This window comes from Nelumbo lutea, chromosome 4 (assembly GCF_056320005.1).
Source record: "Nelumbo lutea isolate HS-2025 chromosome 4, American lotus-T2T, whole genome shotgun sequence".
NCBI lineage: Eukaryota > Viridiplantae > Streptophyta > Magnoliopsida > Proteales > Nelumbonaceae > Nelumbo > Nelumbo lutea.
Window position 1 is genome coordinate 31,244,790 of NC_142687.1, and position 19,347 is coordinate 31,264,136.

Below are 19,347 nucleotides of genomic sequence, written 5' to 3' on the forward strand. Positions count from 1 at the left end.
ATTGGTAGCAAGTTAAACTTAAGCATTGCAATAAAAAAACTTAAGAAATATAAAGAAAGATTAAGATAAAAACTTAAGCATTGCAATCACCTCTTGCTTAAAAAATTCAATATACTCTTTCAGACTCATTTGGGATCGAAGAAATAGTGCAACTTCTGAAAACAAATTTTTGCATCCATGCAAGTTTTTAGAGAATGCCAATTCTCAGTTAACTTTGCTCAAAAAATTTCCTTTGGTCATTGATTTGACAGAAAGCAGAACTCAGAATCACTCTTCTCAAAATAATTCTTTCATTCATGCTATGGATCACTCTTGTACTATGTTGATGGATTGTTCTTTTGATCCTCAAATAGGGATATCTGCAGTTGCCTTTGTCCTCTTAAATTCTTGATCTAGAAGTATACATGTAGATGCTAAAATTCACAGGTTTTGAGGGATTAAGGGCAGCATCCTTTTAGCCTTGTTCTTGGGCACAGTGGGAATAGGAGATTCCAATAGGGTTGAACTGCTAGCTGTGTTACAAGGGATTCAGATAATCAACTGGGTGTGGAGAACCTAATAATTGAAGGAGACTCCAAAGTAATTGTGGGGTGGCTGATGAATCTGGACTTGGTTATTTGGTGTTAGAGGGATCTATTGAAAAAAAAAATTAAATGGCTAACAAGGGACATGACTGTCAACATACTTTGGGTGAGTATGTCAGCAAATGGTTTGGCTGACTGTCTTGTAAAACAAGTGGTAAACAGGGAAAGCCTCTATTCGGCTGTTTTGTAATCTTAATTCTTCTCTGTTTTGTTTTATTTTTTGATGCTGTATTCACTCCAAGGGTGGGGTTGAACCAGCCTCTTCCTAGGTGGCTTGTATCAGTCTCTTTCTAATGTTAATAAATTCCTTTTCAATTATAAAAAAAAACAGGAATTCAACAAGCACTAATGTTTAATGGAAAGCTTTTCTAGAAGGCATGTTTGAGGCTAAGAGAAGAAATCTTAGGAATTTTTTGCTCTGTTCTGATGCTATGATGGTGGTGCAAGTGATACAAAATCTTTTTTTTTTTTTTTTGTTCAGGGTCATATAAATCTTGGTATCTGAAACAACGTTGCCCTTGTATTATTACAATGGTTGTTATTTAGTTATATATCTGTATATACTCAATGAAGTCAATTGAAGTCAAACTAAATGTTTTTGCAAAACTAAAATCCCCTTCTTTCTTTCCTTTCACCTTTTCTTGTTATTACTCCTGCAGCAGCGTTACCATTAAAAGATAAAGTATCAAACTTCATTTTTTCTAGCACCTCCATCTCCTTTCTTAAAGACAAAAGGTAAATTTGGAAAAATATTGTTCTATTTCATTTTTATTTTACCATTTCCCCTTCTGTATAACAGGGCCTCTCCGGCTAGTAAACAGTATTAAGAAGGAACAAAAAAGCTTATAGACAAAAAAGAATGATGAAACTCTGCTGCATGTATTGCTAACAGAGAGCCAGTCCTAAATCAAGCCAAAAGCAGAATTAATTACAGACTCCACTGGACTCTTTTTTGTTAATGTTGATAGATGATTATGAAGCTGCCTTTATTTGACTCTTGAATATATATATATATATATATATACTTCCATTTTGTTTTGTTTTTGATCAAGTTGGAATGGAAAGCATTGCCACATAGAATGACTTTTTTCAACAGGGAAGGGAGGACATTTCTTTTCATCTCTTGCCTCTTGGGCCGAGCCTTAGCCAAAGAGCAGCTAATTTTCAAGTCTCTCCAAGGCTTAGCCTGATGCAATTAAAGCGTAGGTGTTTAAGACTGTTAGGCCCTGTTTGGTTCATGGGAATAGGGGTTTGGAATCAGAATTGGAATGAGCTATTTCAATTCCAACTGTTTGGTTGGATGGAATCAGAACCCCATTCCCTTTCCTGCTGGAATGGCGTTCCCCCATTTGAGGGAATGGCCATTCCCTGCCCCTCCCTTGGGAATAAAATCCCATTCCTGCCAATTTCAATTTTCATTCCCATTCCAAATTTCCATTCCTGTCTGAATTAAACGGACTATGGAAATGAACCATTCCAATTCTGATTCTGGAGGATTTCAATTCCGGTTCTGATTCTGATTTTAAACTAAATGGACCCTTAAATGAGAATTTAGGATCCACTTAGTTCATAGTTGGAATTGGAATTGAAATAAAAAACCTTTAGAATTGGAATGGTCTATTTTCAGTCTTGTTTGGTTCAAACAGAAATTAGAATCAACTGGAATGAGATTTCATTCCTAAAGAAAGGGGAGGGAATGGCCATTCCCTCAAAATGGGGGAATGTCATTCCTACTGGAATGACAATTCTTCATTCTGGTTCCACCCAATCAAACAATAGGAAACATAATGGTTCATTCCGATTCCAAACCTCTATTCCCGTGAACAAAGCGGACCCTTAGATCTGCAACTAACGTTTTGTATATTAATACAACCATTGGGTGCCTGACATTGCTTTCTTATGAGAACCCATCAATTACTTCAAAGCATGAGACGCTTTTGATTGTATTGGTAGACGAGATTATGTTAACGGCAGATGTTAGTCCCCATTGTTGAGGACTCAATGGGTGGGATTGGAAATGAATAGGATGCACAGAAGGTATCGTATCTCCTCCTAACAAAAAAACGTTCCAACATTTTTTTGGGAGATCTGGACTTAAAGCCTACTGGCCATACTACACTGCATGTAAGGCTTAGTATGGAAAGAGTACAAATGCAAATATGTATAGTGTAAATACATACAGAATAATATAAAATATAGGATTTTGTACTGTACATATTTGCATTTGTACTCCTTCCAAGCTAAGCCTAAAGGGCTTGAAAGGATGTTAAGCAATCATCTCAGCTAATGGGTCATTGGCTTAGTAATGACTTGTTCGATGAGAGCTCAAATGGGGAAACTCTATGTATGTGCTGATGGCCCAATAGCCAAGTTAATCACTCAGCATCACTCCAATTATGGAGGCATGGATCAAATCCACTTAGTTGCGAGCTCTCCCCGGTAAGGTCGACGGACTTCATGTGTACCCTACTCCGTCCCCATCCCTTGATCCTCTGTAATGTAATACATGGTATGATGATACGAAAAATAGACCTCTATATTTTAAAGTATATTGTAACAAATTTAGTTTCACATTATAAAGGAATGGTAGATCTTTCATATGTAATAGGATTAGGAGTAGGACTGCAAATTGCATTTGTTTATTTGAATTTGAATTAAATCGGTTAAGGGTGATTCAAATTCAATATGTTTATATCTGCATTGAATATGGATCTACCCCATCCAAACTTACGTTGTATGTAAAATTAGTTCGAATTTTCTGTTATTAAAGTATCAAATGACAAGTCATTTCAATTCATTTTATTCATAGTATACAATATCAAAGTCATTTTCAGTTTATTCTATATGATATTTTGATAATTTTTAGTTTAATTTATTAAGAAATTGTCTAAAACCCACCATCACTTTTTTATGAATTCTCTTAAACTCACCATAATTTTTCAAAACGTTTAAAACTCACTATGTCAGTCAGCCAGTGAGATTTTATTTTCTAAAACTCACTATCTGTTAAATGACCATTAAATTTCATTGACCCAGGTTGTCCACATCAACTTAAATGCAAGTTTCATGACCAAAATGCCCCTGAATGGTGAGTCAGCTTGTTAAATATTTTTTTGACCAAAGTGCCCAATCCTATTTCATATATAAGATTCCCACTCAGTGAAAGTCTTTCTTGCTCTCAATGTCCTAGAGTGTTCCTGCTCTCAACATCAAAGGAAGGGTCTTCTTCTTCTCAACGTCCAAGGAAGGGTCTTCTTGCTCTCAACGTCCAAGGAACCTCTTGCCAGGTATTTCACCTTCATTTTTTTTTTTCATTTTTGCTTAATTAGGGCACTCAAAGAAATCTGATTTTTGCTTAATTAGAGGCATCAAGAAGAAGAGGCACCACTATACTTCCATGCTTCTTCATATGGGACATTACTTCTCTGTGTGCTTATCCTTCCCTCACTCGTTTCATCATTACAGAGCCCATCATTACATGAAAATCTGTTCTCACCTCTACAAAATCAGTGTCATTAGCTACAACAATAACACCTTTTGGGCAGCAACGTTTTACCAGCAATAGCTTTAGCTAGCAACGTTTTACTAGACCACAACAGAAATGATGGGAGAAGCACACTCCTTCCCCCTATCTTGTGGGCTGCCCATCCTCCAGGAACCTGTGAACAAGCGTACCCATAATAGAATGTAGAAAGTATAGTTCCCTTGCTTGATTGGTTAATCCCAATAGCATGAGCAGCTACTGTGTAAGCAGTTGAAAGACCCACACGTTCTATATAGAAAACAGAAGTGCAGATGAAGGTTAAAAAGACAATGATATACCGCTTTGGAAAATTCATCTTCTTCATACTTCACTTATAATTCCAGATATGGACATCACAAATAGCTGTTAAACTTTATCATTCTTCACTCTGTTTATCCTGTAATCCTTCCTTCCAAGGCTGAGCTTGCTTAGACAATCTGAAAACCAAAAGAAGCAGCTTCATGTCTTCGTAGATAATTAGATCTTCAAGAATAGTGAGACATTTAAAGGGGTAAATTAAAGATTTTTTAGGGAAAAAACCTGATAATCCAAACTCCATCTAGAACTTGGTCATAGTGTCATACTTGTATATCCAAATAATACATATATTTCTAAATTATGATTGAAAAATATACTTGCAACTTATGAAATTGCTTGTCAATTTATAAAGGCCTTATAATGGATTAGGAATCCCTAGATCTATAATGGAAGAAGTACTCTCTTTGGATGATGGTAGATTGTTGCAGCTCCCTGAGGAGCCACGTTCTTTATTGAATGATGACACCATGGAAGATAAATAACATTAGGCAACCCACTCCTCCTGTTCTTGCTCATGTGCAATAGGATTTTCTTTCAATCTCTCCTTCAAAGGTTACTAATCCAAGACCTGGGCCGGCAAAACCTTTATAGGATGAGATACCCAACTCTAATTCAATGATAGAAGCAATTTTTGTATCAGGTACACACGCATCATACACCAACATCTGGATTTTGTAATTTTGTTTGAGGAAAGTGAGTTGACACAATATTCCAAATGTGTGATCTATGATGCATTTATAACCATAAAAGGGCAAGGAGGGGCTAGTTTTTTTATTGGAAATGGTAACTTCATTAATACAACTTAAGCATAACTTTTCAAAGTTAATCACAATTGTCAACCCCTAAATAGGTGTCGGGTCCTCAATAATATTTCGTATAATACTGCCCAAAAGATTATCTCCCTCTCCGTCCCTTGTTTAGTCAATGTGTCAACTAAGCCATTAACTGGTCTCCTTGTCAATTTGGAGTCCGCACTGATCTCCCTTGTTGTGTTGAGGATTTCCCTTATGGGCTGTCTATAAATCCAATCTCCCAACTTACCAGGTTGCAGCCACTCAATCAACAATTTAGAGTCTCCCTCTATCTTAATTTGGTGTAACTATAACTATTTGGCATATCTTACACCTTGAAGTAAGGCCATCACCTACGCTCTCAACGAGTCCCCCACTCCTATACTTGAAGGGCCCAGGTTACCTTTAGAACTCCCGTCAAAGTTTAGTTTCACTCTTTATTATATTGGTGGGGACCACAATTCTTGCACAGTAGGTTTTATGGAATTTGTAGATGCCACCACTTCCTAATTCCTATAAATGTCTTTAGCTAAGAAGTCTTTAAACAAAGCTATAGTTTTCAACCATTGATTAGTCATAATGATTATTCTTTCTACAATTTCCTCCTTGGATTTTTCCACTCCTTTAAAGATCCTATTGGTCCTTTCTTCCCAAGCTGACTACAAGATGGCTACTCTTGTGGATCTCCACATTAATCTTCCACGTCTCTTTGCTTGCTTGAAAAGCTTGGGTAAAAAAGGCTTACCACATATGGGAGAGGTGACCGCCTGCAACCAAAGATAGAAGCGAACCAAGCTCAAATAAAGCACACAAATGGACAAGAAATTAATAGGTATGTGGTTATCTCACGAGGGTCCAAGAAAAGGCTACAAAAATGAAGTGATAGGCATAAATTTGGCATTTTTCTTTGCAACCTATCTAGAGTATTGATTTTTTGGAGAACCAACTCCCAACAAAAAGCTCAATTTTTTAGTGGTACCGATGCCAAACCATGCCATTGCAGCCTGCCCAAAAATCAGATGTATTAAATTTATAAGAACCATTCCATCAGACAAAAATAACACATAAAAAAAAAGAACCATGTCATTGCAATCTGCCCTTTTATGCCCAAAAATCAAACAAAAAAAAAAAGCACTTTGTGTTCTAAAGTACTAAGGTTGAACAAAACAGAGAGACAGACAAAATTTCTATTGTACTTAGTGAATCAAATCAATTATGCTGTAATCAAATTGTTAAATCCAATTATAACTACGAAAAAAACTAAAATATGATAATGTTTCTCTAAATAGGTTTGTTAAAACCACTTATAACCATCAATTTTATAGGTGTAAAGATAATGCGTTTTTTTATTGTTCCGTAACAGAGTACTTGGTTTGGAAAATATGAATACAATGGCACAACTCTGTTCATGGTGGGGACCATGAATAGATGCATTTGGTCTCATAAGAAGCAGACAATTGATGCAAAAAAAAGTAGTTAAAAATCATGGATTCCTGCAAACAAGCAAGCAAGCCTATGTTGTCCTTTTATGCCATTGATAGGTTTAAAAGCTCTTGTTCCAACAAAAAAAATAAAGTGTTCATTTACCTTGAACACTGTAAGCTTCTATTTAAGTCGAATGCGTTCTTCACGGGATGGTGAAATCGTTTTTTTGATCTTCATGCTTGGTTCTTCATAGGTTGCTTGGTTCTTAGATGGTGACTGGTTTTCTCTTTCGTTCAGACAATTAGGGTTTTGGGTTGAAGAATGACGGGGTGTGCTCTTGGTGAGAAGTTGTCCCAGACAATTAGGGTTTTTAGTTTTCTCAAACGATGGGAGAAGCAACGACAATGGTGAGAAATTGCGTCAATATCCCAAAGAATGACGAGGGTGCACTCTTTGTTCCCTTCCGATTGTTCTTTTTCTCAGACGATGGGAGAAGCAGCGGCCAATGGTGGAAGAAGCAGCGGCAAATTCTCTGGTGCTATCTGCATTAGTCAATAATCAAATCTCAAATCTTCATGTTCTCAGATGATGGGAGAAGCAGGAGCCAATGCTTTCTTACTATTAGGGTTTTGGGTTGAAGAGTGACAGGGTAATTTTGGGATATTGCAAAATGGGTCGAACATAATAAAGGGTAAAATAGTAAATTAGTGATGAATTTTAGACGATTTTTATAATTTATTTAGACTGAATTTGGAAGGGGTACAAATGTACATATATATTTTGTACGTATTTTACGCTGTACATATTTACTCTTAATATAAAACGAATCAAATTTGGATCCACTGTCCACGTCCTCGATCCACCTAATATCCGATTCGATTCGAAGCCCTTTCACAGCATCAGAACAATCAGGTTTGGCGCTATTCAACTTCTTTTAACGGCTCCATCCATGCAATGCAAGACCCACCAACGAAGAGTCGAAGACTGTCCTACATTTTCAGGTGACTTGATTTCATGGCTTAGTTGCATTCACAGACATGAACATTTGATTTCATGGCTTTTCCTCCATCTTCCACCACACAAACCCTAACCCTAAATTCTTCCGAACTCTTCGTCGACTCTTACAAAGCTCTCTCTCAGAAATCTCCTCAAAACTCTCCACCTCGGTCTTTCACTCTTCTCTCTCAACGATCTCCCCTCCCTCCCATTCCATCTGATTTCGCTCAATCCAAACTTATCCCCAAAACCCGTTTTATCGTTGACGGGTTCCGGTACTCCGGCGATTATTCCGTTTCCTATTTCCTCTCTCATTTCCACTCCGATCACTACGCAGGCTTAAAAACTGGTTGGTCTAAAGGTCTCATCTTTTGTTCAGAAACTACAGGTCGGCTTCTTATTGAAGTTCTAAAACTATCTTCTCTATTTGTTATTTCCTTGTCACTTGGTGAACCGGTTGTTATCGACGGGTGCGAAGTCACTCTTGTTGATGCGAATCACTGCCCTGGTGCGGTTCAATTTTTGTTTAAGATGCCTAGAACTGAGGGAAAGTATGAGAGGTATGTCCACACTGGGGATTTCCGGTTCTGTAATTCGATGACACTAGAGCCTGTTCTAAGTGAATATGTCGGAGCGGATGCGGTTTTCTTGGATACGACATACTGTAATCCGAAGTTCGTTTTTCCGTCACAAGATGATTCAGTTAATTATATAGTTGAAACAATAGAGAGAATTAGAGCTGAAAATCAACGGTTGAGGGAGTCTGTGTTGTTTCTAATTGCTACGTATGTTGTTGGGAAAGAGAGAATCCTGGTTGAAATTTCGCGTAGATGTAACTGCATGATACATGTAGATAGCAGAAGAATGTCAATTTTATGTATTTTAGGGTTTGACGGAGGTGGGATATTTACAGAGGATGTTTCGGTTACTGATGTTCATGTGGTTAGCTGGAATGTGTTAGGCGAGACTTGGCCTTATTTTAGACCTAATTTTGCCAAAATGGAGGAGATTATGATCGAGAGAGGGTACACAAAGGTGGTAGGTTTTGTTCCAACTGGGTGGATGTATGAAGTAAGGAAAGATGGGTTTGCAGTAAGGACAAAGGATTCATTTGAGATCCATCTTGTACCATACAGTGAACATTCAAGCTACAATGAGCTGAGAGAGTATGTTAGGTTCTTGAGACCAAAACGTGTTATTCCAACCGTTGGGTTGGATGTTGAGAAGCTTGATAGCAAACATGCTGTGGCAATGCAGAAGCATTTTGCTGGGTTGGTTGATGAGATGGCCAATAAGCAAGAATTCTTAATGGGGTTTCACAGGAAGTCTAGGAACAAGGATGAAAAAGAAAAAGGTAACATTAGCAGCGACTCGAACAAGGAACTCCATAAAGAGAATGAGGTGAAGCCATCTAAGGAGATTTTGGAAAGATCACCTGCCCTGCGAGAACCTGATTTACAAGATTCAAGCATGACAAGTGATAGAGATATGGAGGAGTCAATTAAAGAGATTTGTGATAGCTTGCCACCCTGGGTTACTCGGGAACAGATGTTAGATTTGCTTAGACACACAAAGGGAAATATTGTTGAAGCAATGTCTGAGTTCTATGAACGTGAAACAGAACTGCGTGAGCAATTAACTGCTTCAAACAGGTCTACGACTTCTCAATTGAACTTGTCTACTATTTCTTGTGCAAGTTTGGCATGCATTTCTTCATTACTTCCTGAAATGGGATCTGTTAAGGAACACTTTATTGGAATTATGAAAAATAGTTTAGTTCAAGACAAGAAGCCATCCAACATGAGGCGTTCAATTAAGAGCACTGTCTCTCCTAGGAAAAAGGCAGCAGGTGTGGAGAATAAGTCAAACAAGAAAGCAAAGCTAGGTTCAGCTTCAGAATCTTGCAGGTCCGATTCCAAACAATACACGATAACAAAGTTCTTTAGTAAGATTGTCCCTAACGCATCACTAGTTGGTGAGATTGGTAATGATATGGCTGAGCAGTTCCCTGATACTAGGAATGTATTGTCCAGTAACATGAGTGAGTTATACAAAGAAGAGATAAATCAGTTTCTTGAAGTCATAGATGGTGGTCTATCAAGAAGTGATGCTGCCTCTATCCTAGAGAAAGCCAAAGGGGATATTCATGTAGCCCTAGATGTATATTATAATAATCCTGGGGTGGATTGTGATGACAATGATGGGAAGTTATCAGTTCAAAGCCAACCTTACACTGATAATTGTTCTTTTGGAAAAGAGACAAAATCATCTGAGGAATCAGAAAATATTCCTAGCCTATTTATGCAAGGGTTTTCAACAACAGATGTGACTGCAACTTTTGTATCACTACCACTAGAGAAGTATTCCCCTGTTGAGCATGGTTCTCTCTCTCTCTCTCTCACTCTTTCTCTCTCTGGTTAAACAGTTAATTGAAACTGCTTATATTTTCTACTGATCCATGAATATGAAATTTTAATTTGGAGTCCTTGCACGGCACAAACGTGCATTTGCAGCATGCTGGAGGCAAGGACAGCCTGCTCCATATTTACATCTTGCACGAACTTTTGATCTGGTGGAAGGAGAAAGAAGCAAGATAAAAGCTACTGGTATCCTATGCAACATGTTCAGAAGGTCTATTGAAAGTTGAAACAGTTTATATTTCTTTTATTTGAATTCCTTATTACAGAATCTTCTTTTCTCCTGGGTGGGGGTGTCAATTAATTGGATCATGATCTAGATCTATGCCAATTTAGATGATCATTGACCCTATACACATTTGTTTATGTATGTATTTAGGTGCATAAATATGTTACTTCATGTAGTATATAGATATTACGTAAAAAATGTGTTTATTTAATCACTCGTATATGTAATTATTTATTGCATACGCACTATGTGATGGATGCTTTTTCATTGTTAATCCTTCAATTTTTAGTGTAAATTCTTTATTTGACACCATGCCCATGCCGTGTATGTTAAACAGCATTATAGATAATAGCAGACATTTATCTGTTTAGTTGGTTTTTGTGTTACCTTTACATGTAAAAGTTGTAGTTTACAAGTTTCCAACCTATTCAAGGCATCCATTTAAGGATTGAAAATATTATATCAAGTCTTTTTGGGTCTCATCCCTGGGTCTATGATACCAAAGTCTAATAGTTCTTCTATCTATTATGGAACTAATAAGTATCTAATTAGAAACCTAGATCTCATCCAATTCATGGGGCCTACCATAATGTTATTGATGGATTTATTCATGAATTATTTTCTTACGTTTCTTGTTATGGAACAGCTTGCTTGCCTTATCGCCCAAGGAAGTGCTACCTGCTGTTTATTTGTGTACAAATAAGATTGCTGCTGATCATGAAAATATGGTTAGTATATACCTATCTTAGCTTGCACAACCATGAATGTTTTGATTTCTTATTGTTTTATGAAACCAATCCCGCTTTAAGTTTTATTCATTTTCAATGTTACATTGATAAAGTATTAGTCTAATCCTTAGTTCAATGATAAAGAAACATATGCAGGATGTTTACTACTTATTGAGCCTCAACTACTCTAACTTCTTTTTTTTTTAATTACTCACCTTATAATTTCACTTTTTTCTTTTCAATAACATTTACAGTTTTTGTTTGAAAAAGAAATGGACAGGCCCAAGTCTCACTCCATATCTTCATGTGAGTTTATTTATGTTGTTTTGACAGCTGCATTTAGGTAGTTCGAACCAGTAGAGAGTAAGGGAGAAAGAAGAAGAACTGTCAAATCTGATAGCATAAACCCTATCAGTCGACCCTTATTTGATTTAGCCTCTAATTAGTTGTACAAAGACTAAATTTCCCCCCACTTAAGTACAGGAAGTCTCTATTAAAACTGCCACATAAGCACATAACTTAACAGAAATAAAATGACTAATCTACCCTTATTCGGTTAGCTCTAATACTCCCCCTCAAGCTGGAGAATATATGTGATATAATGCCAACTTGTTACATATATAGTTCACTCTCCCTGAGATTAAGCCTTTTGTAAACAAATCTACCCATTGATCACTTGAGCCCACATGTTCTGTGCTTATCTCTCTAGTAAGGACCTTCTCCCTCACAAAGTGGCAATCAATCTCCATGTGCTTTGTTCTCTCATGAAAAACAGGATGAGATGAGATGTGGAGTGCAGCTTGATTGTCATAGTACAATTTCATAGGTCTGTCCATAGAGAACCCGATTTCTTGTAGGAGATTCCTCAACCATACTAATTCACATGTTGTGTGTGCCATGGCTCTGTATTTGGCTTCAGCACTGCTCCTTGCCACAACCGTTTGCTTCTTACTCTTCCATGTCACAAGATTTCCTCCAAGAAATGTGCAGTAACCTGTAGTAGATCTTTTATCAGACACAGAGCCTGCTCAATCTGCATCTGTATACCTAATTACCTCAAGTCTTCCTCTTGGTTTGTACAATAACCCATGGCTTGGAGCTCCCTTCAGGTACCTTACAATTCTAAGAACTGCATCCCAGTGAGGTATCTGAGGGTTCTGCATAAATTGGCTCACCACACTGACTGCAAAGGAGATGTCTGGTCTCGTGATAGTCAAATAGTTTAGCTTCCACTAACCGTCTATACCTTCCAAGTCATCAAATATTTCCCCTGTATCACTGCTCAACTTAGCATTTGGTTCCATGGGAGTTTCAGCTGGTTTTGCACCTAACAGTCCCGTTTCATCTAGCAAATCAAGAATATATTTTCTTTGGCACATGTTTACACCTTGTTTTGATCTAGCAACTTCTATACCCAAGAAATACTTCAACGTCCCAAGGTCTTTTGTTTGAAAATGGTTTTGCAGAAAGATCTTTAGTTTATCGATCCCCAATTTGTCACTACCAGTTATGACAATATCATCCACATAGACCACTAGTAAAATCTTTTCGGTTTCTGAATCATAGCTGAACACCGAGTGGTCAATCTGGCATTGTTTCATTCCAAAATTCTTCACCATTTCACTAAACTTTCCAAACCAAGCACGAGGCGATTGTTTCAACCCATAAATTGCCTTTTTCAATCTGCACACCTTACCATCCTCCCCTTGAGCAACAAACCCAGGTGGTTGCTCCATATATACCTCCTCTATAAGGTCACCATGAATGAAGGCATTTTTAATGTCAAGTTGAAACAAGGGCCAATCATACATAAACTGCCAGGGAAATTAAGACACGGATATAACCAATCTTAGCCATTGGAGAGAAGGTCTCCAAAAAGTCCACCCCATACAATTGTGAATAACCTTTAGCAACAAGTCTAGCATTCAAACGCTCCACACTACCATCCGGCAAGTATTTAACAATATACACCCATTTACAACCCACAACATGCTTACCGGGAGGAAGAGTAGTGAGCTCCCACATTTGAGTATGCTGAAGGGCAGAAAGTTCCTCCTCCATTGCCTGCCGCCACCTAGGTGAGCTAAGAGCCTCTTGGACATTCTTAAGTATAGAAATAGATGACAATAGTGAAACAAAATTGGAAATGGGATGGAGGGTACAACTACGTTTACCTTTCCGTAAAGCAATGGGAAGATCAAGTCCTAAAGGTTCTGGGATAGGAGCAACAACAGGATTCACAGACAAGGTAGAAGTTGGAGGAGGAGCCGGTGTCTGTCGATGAGTATACACGTGCCGGATTGGTGGTCGTTCAGTAGGGATTTGCACTGGAGGAGGTGAAGGGTCAACCCCAACTGGAACAACCGGAACGGGATCACTGACTGGACGAGGAAGAGGAAGCAAAGGTGGAGACACTGATGCTTCAGGTCTCGAGAAGAAGGGGACAGACTCAAAAAAGGTGACATCAGGACAGACATAGCACTTCTGAGTAATGGGATTGTAACACTTGTACCCTTTTTGAGTCCGAGAGTAGCCAAGAAAGACACACTTAATAGAGCGTGCATCCAGCTCGTCTATCCCCAGACTCAGATTGTGAACAAAACACACACAACCAAAGATGTGGGGTGTTAATGGAAAGGGAGACAAGGTGGGGAACAAAATAGAAAAGGGAGACCGACCATGAAGAATGAAGGAGAGCACCCGATTAATAAAGAAATACACAGTAAGTACAACATCACTCCAAAATCATTTAGGAACACTCATATGATGAAGAATAAACCGAGCAGTTTCAAGGAACAATCATATGATGAAGAATAGACCGAGCAATTTCAAGGAGATGACGGTTATTTCGTTTAGTCACCCCATTTTGTTGAGGAATGGACGCACATGAAGTTTGATGAATGATGCCATGCTGTTCTAAATACTGTTGAAAGGAAGTAAGAAAGTATTCACGACCGTTATCCGAACGAAGAACTTTGATTGGATCACCAAATTGTGTATGTATTTTAGCATGGATTTTTTGAAAAATGGAAAATAATTCACTCATTTCTTTCATTAAATAAATCCATGTCATCCTTGAATAATCATAAAAAAAAGTGACAAAATACTTGTAACTATTATAAGACTATTTTAATCGGACCTCAAACATCTGAATGAACCAAAGCAAAAGGACTCAACATACGACTTTCAACTCTAGGACTAAAGGGAACCCGACGATGTTTCCCATACTGACACGTCTCATATTGTAAGGACAACAAATGACTCAAAGACGGAACTGGTATCTTGAGTGCCTTGAGAGATGGATGTCTCAGTCGACAATGCCACTGTAGAGGAGTGAGTGAAGTCTGAAGTGCAACTGACGATCCACCACCGTCAAGGTAATACAATCCACTAGCCTCATGCCCCCCACCAATCTTCTTCCTCGTCTTGAGATATTGAAAAACACAAAAGGAAGGGAAAAATGTAATAGAGCAATTAAGAGTCTTGGTTAATTTACTAATAGACATAAGATTGAATGAAAACTTAGGGACATATGGAACAGATGATAAAGAAAGAGAAGCCGTGTCAACATTACCAACACTACAGATGGGAGAAGAGGAACCGTTGGCAAGGGTAACCGTTTGAGATGTGGAAGTTTCAGAGAGGGAGGAGAACACACCTGGAGTCCCGGTCATGTGATCAGAGGCTCAAGAGTCAATAATCCAGGGAGAGGGTTTGGATGCTAGACAAGCTATACCTGAGTGGGCAAGGGTGGCTGTAGTATGCTGTGAAGTAACCTGGAGAAACCTCTCATACTCATCACGCGGTACACTCACCATCTCCTTCTCGGAAACATTTGCAGATGTGGAAGGTGTTAGATCTGCCTGTTGGTTATCACTGATATCAACCCCACCAACTACTACATGATTAGCCCATGTAGAAAGAGGGCCATGGAGATCATAACAGAAATTCACCGAATGCCCGTCCTTGTCACAATGGGTACACTTCATTGTAGAGTTACTTTTTCCTTTACCATGACCTCTCCCTGAGTCACGACCACCACCAAGACCTCCTCGGGAGGCATGTCCTCCCCCTCTAGTACCACATCCACCTCCTTTGGCTATCACAAATGCTGATCTGTCAAATTGTGTGAGATTCTCTGTAGATCCCAAAGAAATCCTACCAAGCCGTGCAAAAACTTCCTCAAGTGTAGGAAGAGTAGAGCCTCCCAATATTTGGGCCCTAACTGGTTCATATTCTGATTTCAACCCCACTAAGAACCTAGTGACATCTAGTTATTCCCTCTGTTGTTGCTGAACCTTAACATCTGGAGTGAGGGGATGATAGACATTGACTTCATTTCTAAGGTCTTCATACTGGCATAGTACTCTTCTAGGGTTTTATTCCCTTGTTGCAGATTGAAATACTCCTGATAGAGCTGATATACCCTTGTAGTATTATCCTGCCCAGAATAAAGCTTCTTGGCATGTTCCCATATGTGCTTAGCTGTATCTAAGAACATAATGTTGGCACTTATTTCGGGTTTCATACTATTCCATAACCATGTCATGATTTGGGTATCTTCTTGTTCCCAGTCATCAAACCTGGAGAGTCAGCTGATGGTTTATCTTCCTTCACGTGTTTCACTTTCCTCTTTGCCTTGAGGAAAACTTCCACTGACTTGGCCCATGGCACATAATTCTCACCATTAAGTTTAATGGAGGGTCATCTGCACACCCAAATAGTCGGAGGGAATCATCACACTCGGTTTCTGATCACTAGAACCATCTCCCGTTGCTGCCATTATGTCCCCCACTACTATCTCTAATGCTGAACTCTCAGTCACCGACCAAATACTGCTGTCAAGGCAACACTACAGCACACTCATAACAATTTCACAACTAGTCACAATCAACAACTTGATGTAGACTAACATTAAGGTTAAGAACTGGATGTTTTGACCAGATTCGGCTACCATCAAGATTAGAACATTGATGAAAGCTACTAGGCTGAGGTATTCGGCCACTTCTTTCAGCACAATTTTTTTCTGTTCACACCACTACTGACATCCCAGAAATATTAGGCACCATTACAACAACACAACACTCAAGCAACCACACACACAAAAAAGGTCTGTTCACACCACTACTAACAACCCAGAAATAGTAGTCACCATGACAGCAATGCAACAACTCGAGCAACCACACACAAACCCTCTTGAAATTGTTCAGTAGAGGGTAAACACTACAAGCACCCCCACACGATTAGGGCTGTCACACATGGTGACAGCAGTATTAGGCTGATATCCTAGGGTTGCCGCACCTTCCTAATACTTGTAATAGGGATTGCAGCAGTCCTAAAACAAAAAATAAATAACAGGCCACAGCTATCAGATTGTGTATCTCAGATTTGCAGCCTAGAGAAGAAGAAAAAAAAAAGAGAGAGAGAACTTGAAGTCGCAGGATGGAAATCTTGAAGTCGCCGCCTTCTTCTCCTTCGTTTATGGCTCTGATACCATGTTTTGACAGCTGTGTTTAGGTAGTTCGAACCAGTAGAGAGTAAAGGAGAAAGAAGAAGAAGAAGGAAGAAGAACAGTCGAATCTGATAGCATAAACCCTATCAGTCGACCCTAATATGAATTAGCCTCTAATTAGTTGTGCAAAGACTAAACTGCCCCCCACTTAAGTATGGGACAGGAAGTCTCTATTAAAACTGCCACATAAGCACACACCTTAACAGAAATAAAATGACTAATCTACCCTTATTTGGCTAGCTCTAACATATGTAGTAATATCAAGTTCAGGTGTGTACTTGCAATTTCTAACAGTTTAATCAAATTTATCTTTTCTATGAGTGGCCAAAAGCCTCTATCCAATTGATGCCTTTAAACCATCTTCTCTCTTCATTCTCCACTATCTACTTCTCCTTTGATCTTCTTTATGTATAAAATAAAAAAAAAATGTTTCTTCTCAATTCACCTATTTGTTGTTAGAGGCATTCTTGCGGCTCCTTTTGTCTTGGGGCTCTTTTTTGGGAAAATTAACATTTTCATGCATGGGGCCACGAGCCTTTTATGGGTTCCCATGACCTAAGAGACCTTTAGAGGAGGTCATGATTAAGAGGTCAATGGTCTTGGTGTAGTGAAAGGATCCTAGTATTTTTTTAAGCAATGTTTTTAAAATGGGAAAATCTATGATGTGGGAAAGACATGGTATCAGAAGAGTTTTGACCAAAGCCCATGAGTTTTGATAAATAACACCTGATTGGCTACCACATTTATGCTACCATTTGATTGGTCAAAGTTTTTCTGATATCATATCTTTTTGGTATCATAGTTGAACCTTTTCAAAACTGACTTGTAGGCCAAACCGTTTTTGCCTCCTTGTCATGGGCCACCAGTTCGACCATTTGGGTCGAATTGGCCAAGCTGTGCCACATCATCACTCTCTCTACATATGTGCGTGTGTATATAATTCACATTTTATCAATAAATAATGTTTTTATATTCTACATGTAATATATGTATTATTTTATATTTTTAATTTTTATTTGTAAAAAATATAAAAAATTGCAATTTAAGGCCAAAACAGTTTTTTTTCCACGAAAATAGCGGGGCAAGGCGCCTACAACGCCTTGAGGCACATAATGTTTACCTATAAAAAACACCTTGAGATGCATAGATCTCGAAAAGTTGCCCAAAATAAAAAATACCCCAGTCGAACATCCGAGCGCAAAGTTATGGCCTTTGGAAGTTTGCATACACTTTTAGTGTGCAACCCTCAACCCAATCACTGGGTCGAACGAGTCAATAGTCCAATAGTCCAGGTTGGACAGTTTTTGACTAATCACTGGGTTTTAAGATAACTAGCCTGGAATCATGGTTGGGTGATGGTTCAGACAGTTTGACTGGCTGGGTCAATGGCGGGTTGAAAACATTAATTTAATGAGTCTTATTAAAGGATCACAAAGTTGGAATTATGTTTCTTTTGTTTCAACCTATTTTTTGATAGCTAAAGCTTACCTGTTTTGCTTGGTTTTGATGCCAGTAGATGGAATTTTAAGTTATACATTCAATGGCACCAAGATCTTGTAAATCTGATGTGTTCTAAGAGTTATGGCTATTTTACCAATAGGGTGTTAGTCAGTAAGACAATAACAAGATTTGCATTTTTGTGTTTTCTTGGTTATCTTAGAGCCTTTTTTTTTTAGCAAAAGGTAAAGTATAATTATATTAATGAAAAGGTCCTTTGTACAATGAGAAGCTGTACAAAAACCAGAAGGACCTCAAAAGAGGTCATTCTAAAAAAAATATAGTCAGAAGTAACCTCTTTAAAGCCAGCAAGAATAGACAACCATTTTCTAACAAAGCCTAAAGCCAAATTGATGACTTCTTCTGAAGAGTATTTGAGTTCAACCTTCATCCTTGCTATTCCTTTCTGTCGATACCAGACACAAAATTGCTAGGGGAATAACAGACCAGCACCTCTTTCCTTTTTTGGTCATCCCTTGGATCTGCCACCCCCCTCCAGGCATGCTTTAACTAAGGCTGGTATACACCAACTTAACCTCAAACTTCTTAAGAAGTGGTTCCAGATTTTTGTAGTAGACTTGCAGTGTAAAAACAGATGGTTTGTTGATTCTGTAAACACACTGCAGAAAATTCACCTCAGACCATTACAATTAAAACCTTTCTTCACCAACACCTCGTTAGAGAGATACCTCTCTAAATCTGCCACCCAAACAAAGAACTTGACTTTGGAGGGTGCCACAGTCCCCCAAATAGCCCTGCTAGGAAAGAGAGCTTCAGGCCCTCCCACTATGGAGTTGTAGAAGGATTTAACTGAAAACTCTCCGCTTCTGTTCCATCTCCATATTAGGGAATCCTCTGATTGCAGATTCAACTCCTGAGACTGAAGCGAAGCTAGGAGATTTCCAGCCTGCTGAATCTCCCAGTCATTGGAAACCCTTCTAAAGGTTGGAACCCAGCATATAGCATTGTCCCTCAACACAAAGGTATTAGTTACCAATGCCTCTTTATCTACAGCGAGACTGAACAGGGTGGGAAAGAGTTCCTTCTCCCATCCCCAACTTTGAAGCCAATTACCCTTCTGAACAGGCTAGAATCTCTCATATTCCTTTCCACAGACTGCAACCGTAAGTCGACAAGGGTGGACCACTACCCCAACCACTGTCATCCAGCTCATATTTTTCTGCAATTACTTTCCTATAGAGGTTGTCAGGCTCAACATCAAACCTTCATAGCTAGCTTCCTAGCAGAGCTAGGTTGAAAGATTTTTTTAGACTTCGTATCCCCAACCCCCCTTGAGATAGGGTTTTACAAATCTGACTCCATTTTA

General features: G+C 38.6%; 1 protein-coding gene across 10 annotated transcripts in view; it reads left to right on the top strand.

Moving 5' to 3' along the window:
• Positions 1-6,789: 6,789 nt before the first annotated feature.
• LOC148854983 (DNA ligase 6-like) overlaps positions 6,790-19,347 on the top strand; it is a 113,069-nt gene continuing 100,511 nt past the window's right edge. For 6 of the 10 annotated variants that reach the window (XR_016094889.1, XR_016094887.1, XR_016094886.1 and 3 more), the window contains exons 1-4: positions 6,790-10,017; positions 10,151-10,268; positions 10,930-11,011; positions 11,266-11,317. Coding sequence is in view for 4 of the 10 variants with exons in the window: in XM_088941212.1 (XP_088797338.1) it covers positions 7,695-10,017; positions 10,151-10,268; positions 10,930-11,011; positions 11,266-11,317 (2,575 nt within the window). In the remaining 6 variants the exon portion in view is untranslated. The remainder of the gene's footprint in view (positions 10,018-10,150; positions 10,269-10,929; positions 11,012-11,265; positions 11,318-19,347) is intronic. The other 4 variants (XM_088941213.1, XM_088941214.1, XM_088941212.1 and 1 more) reach the window with 3 other exon arrangements.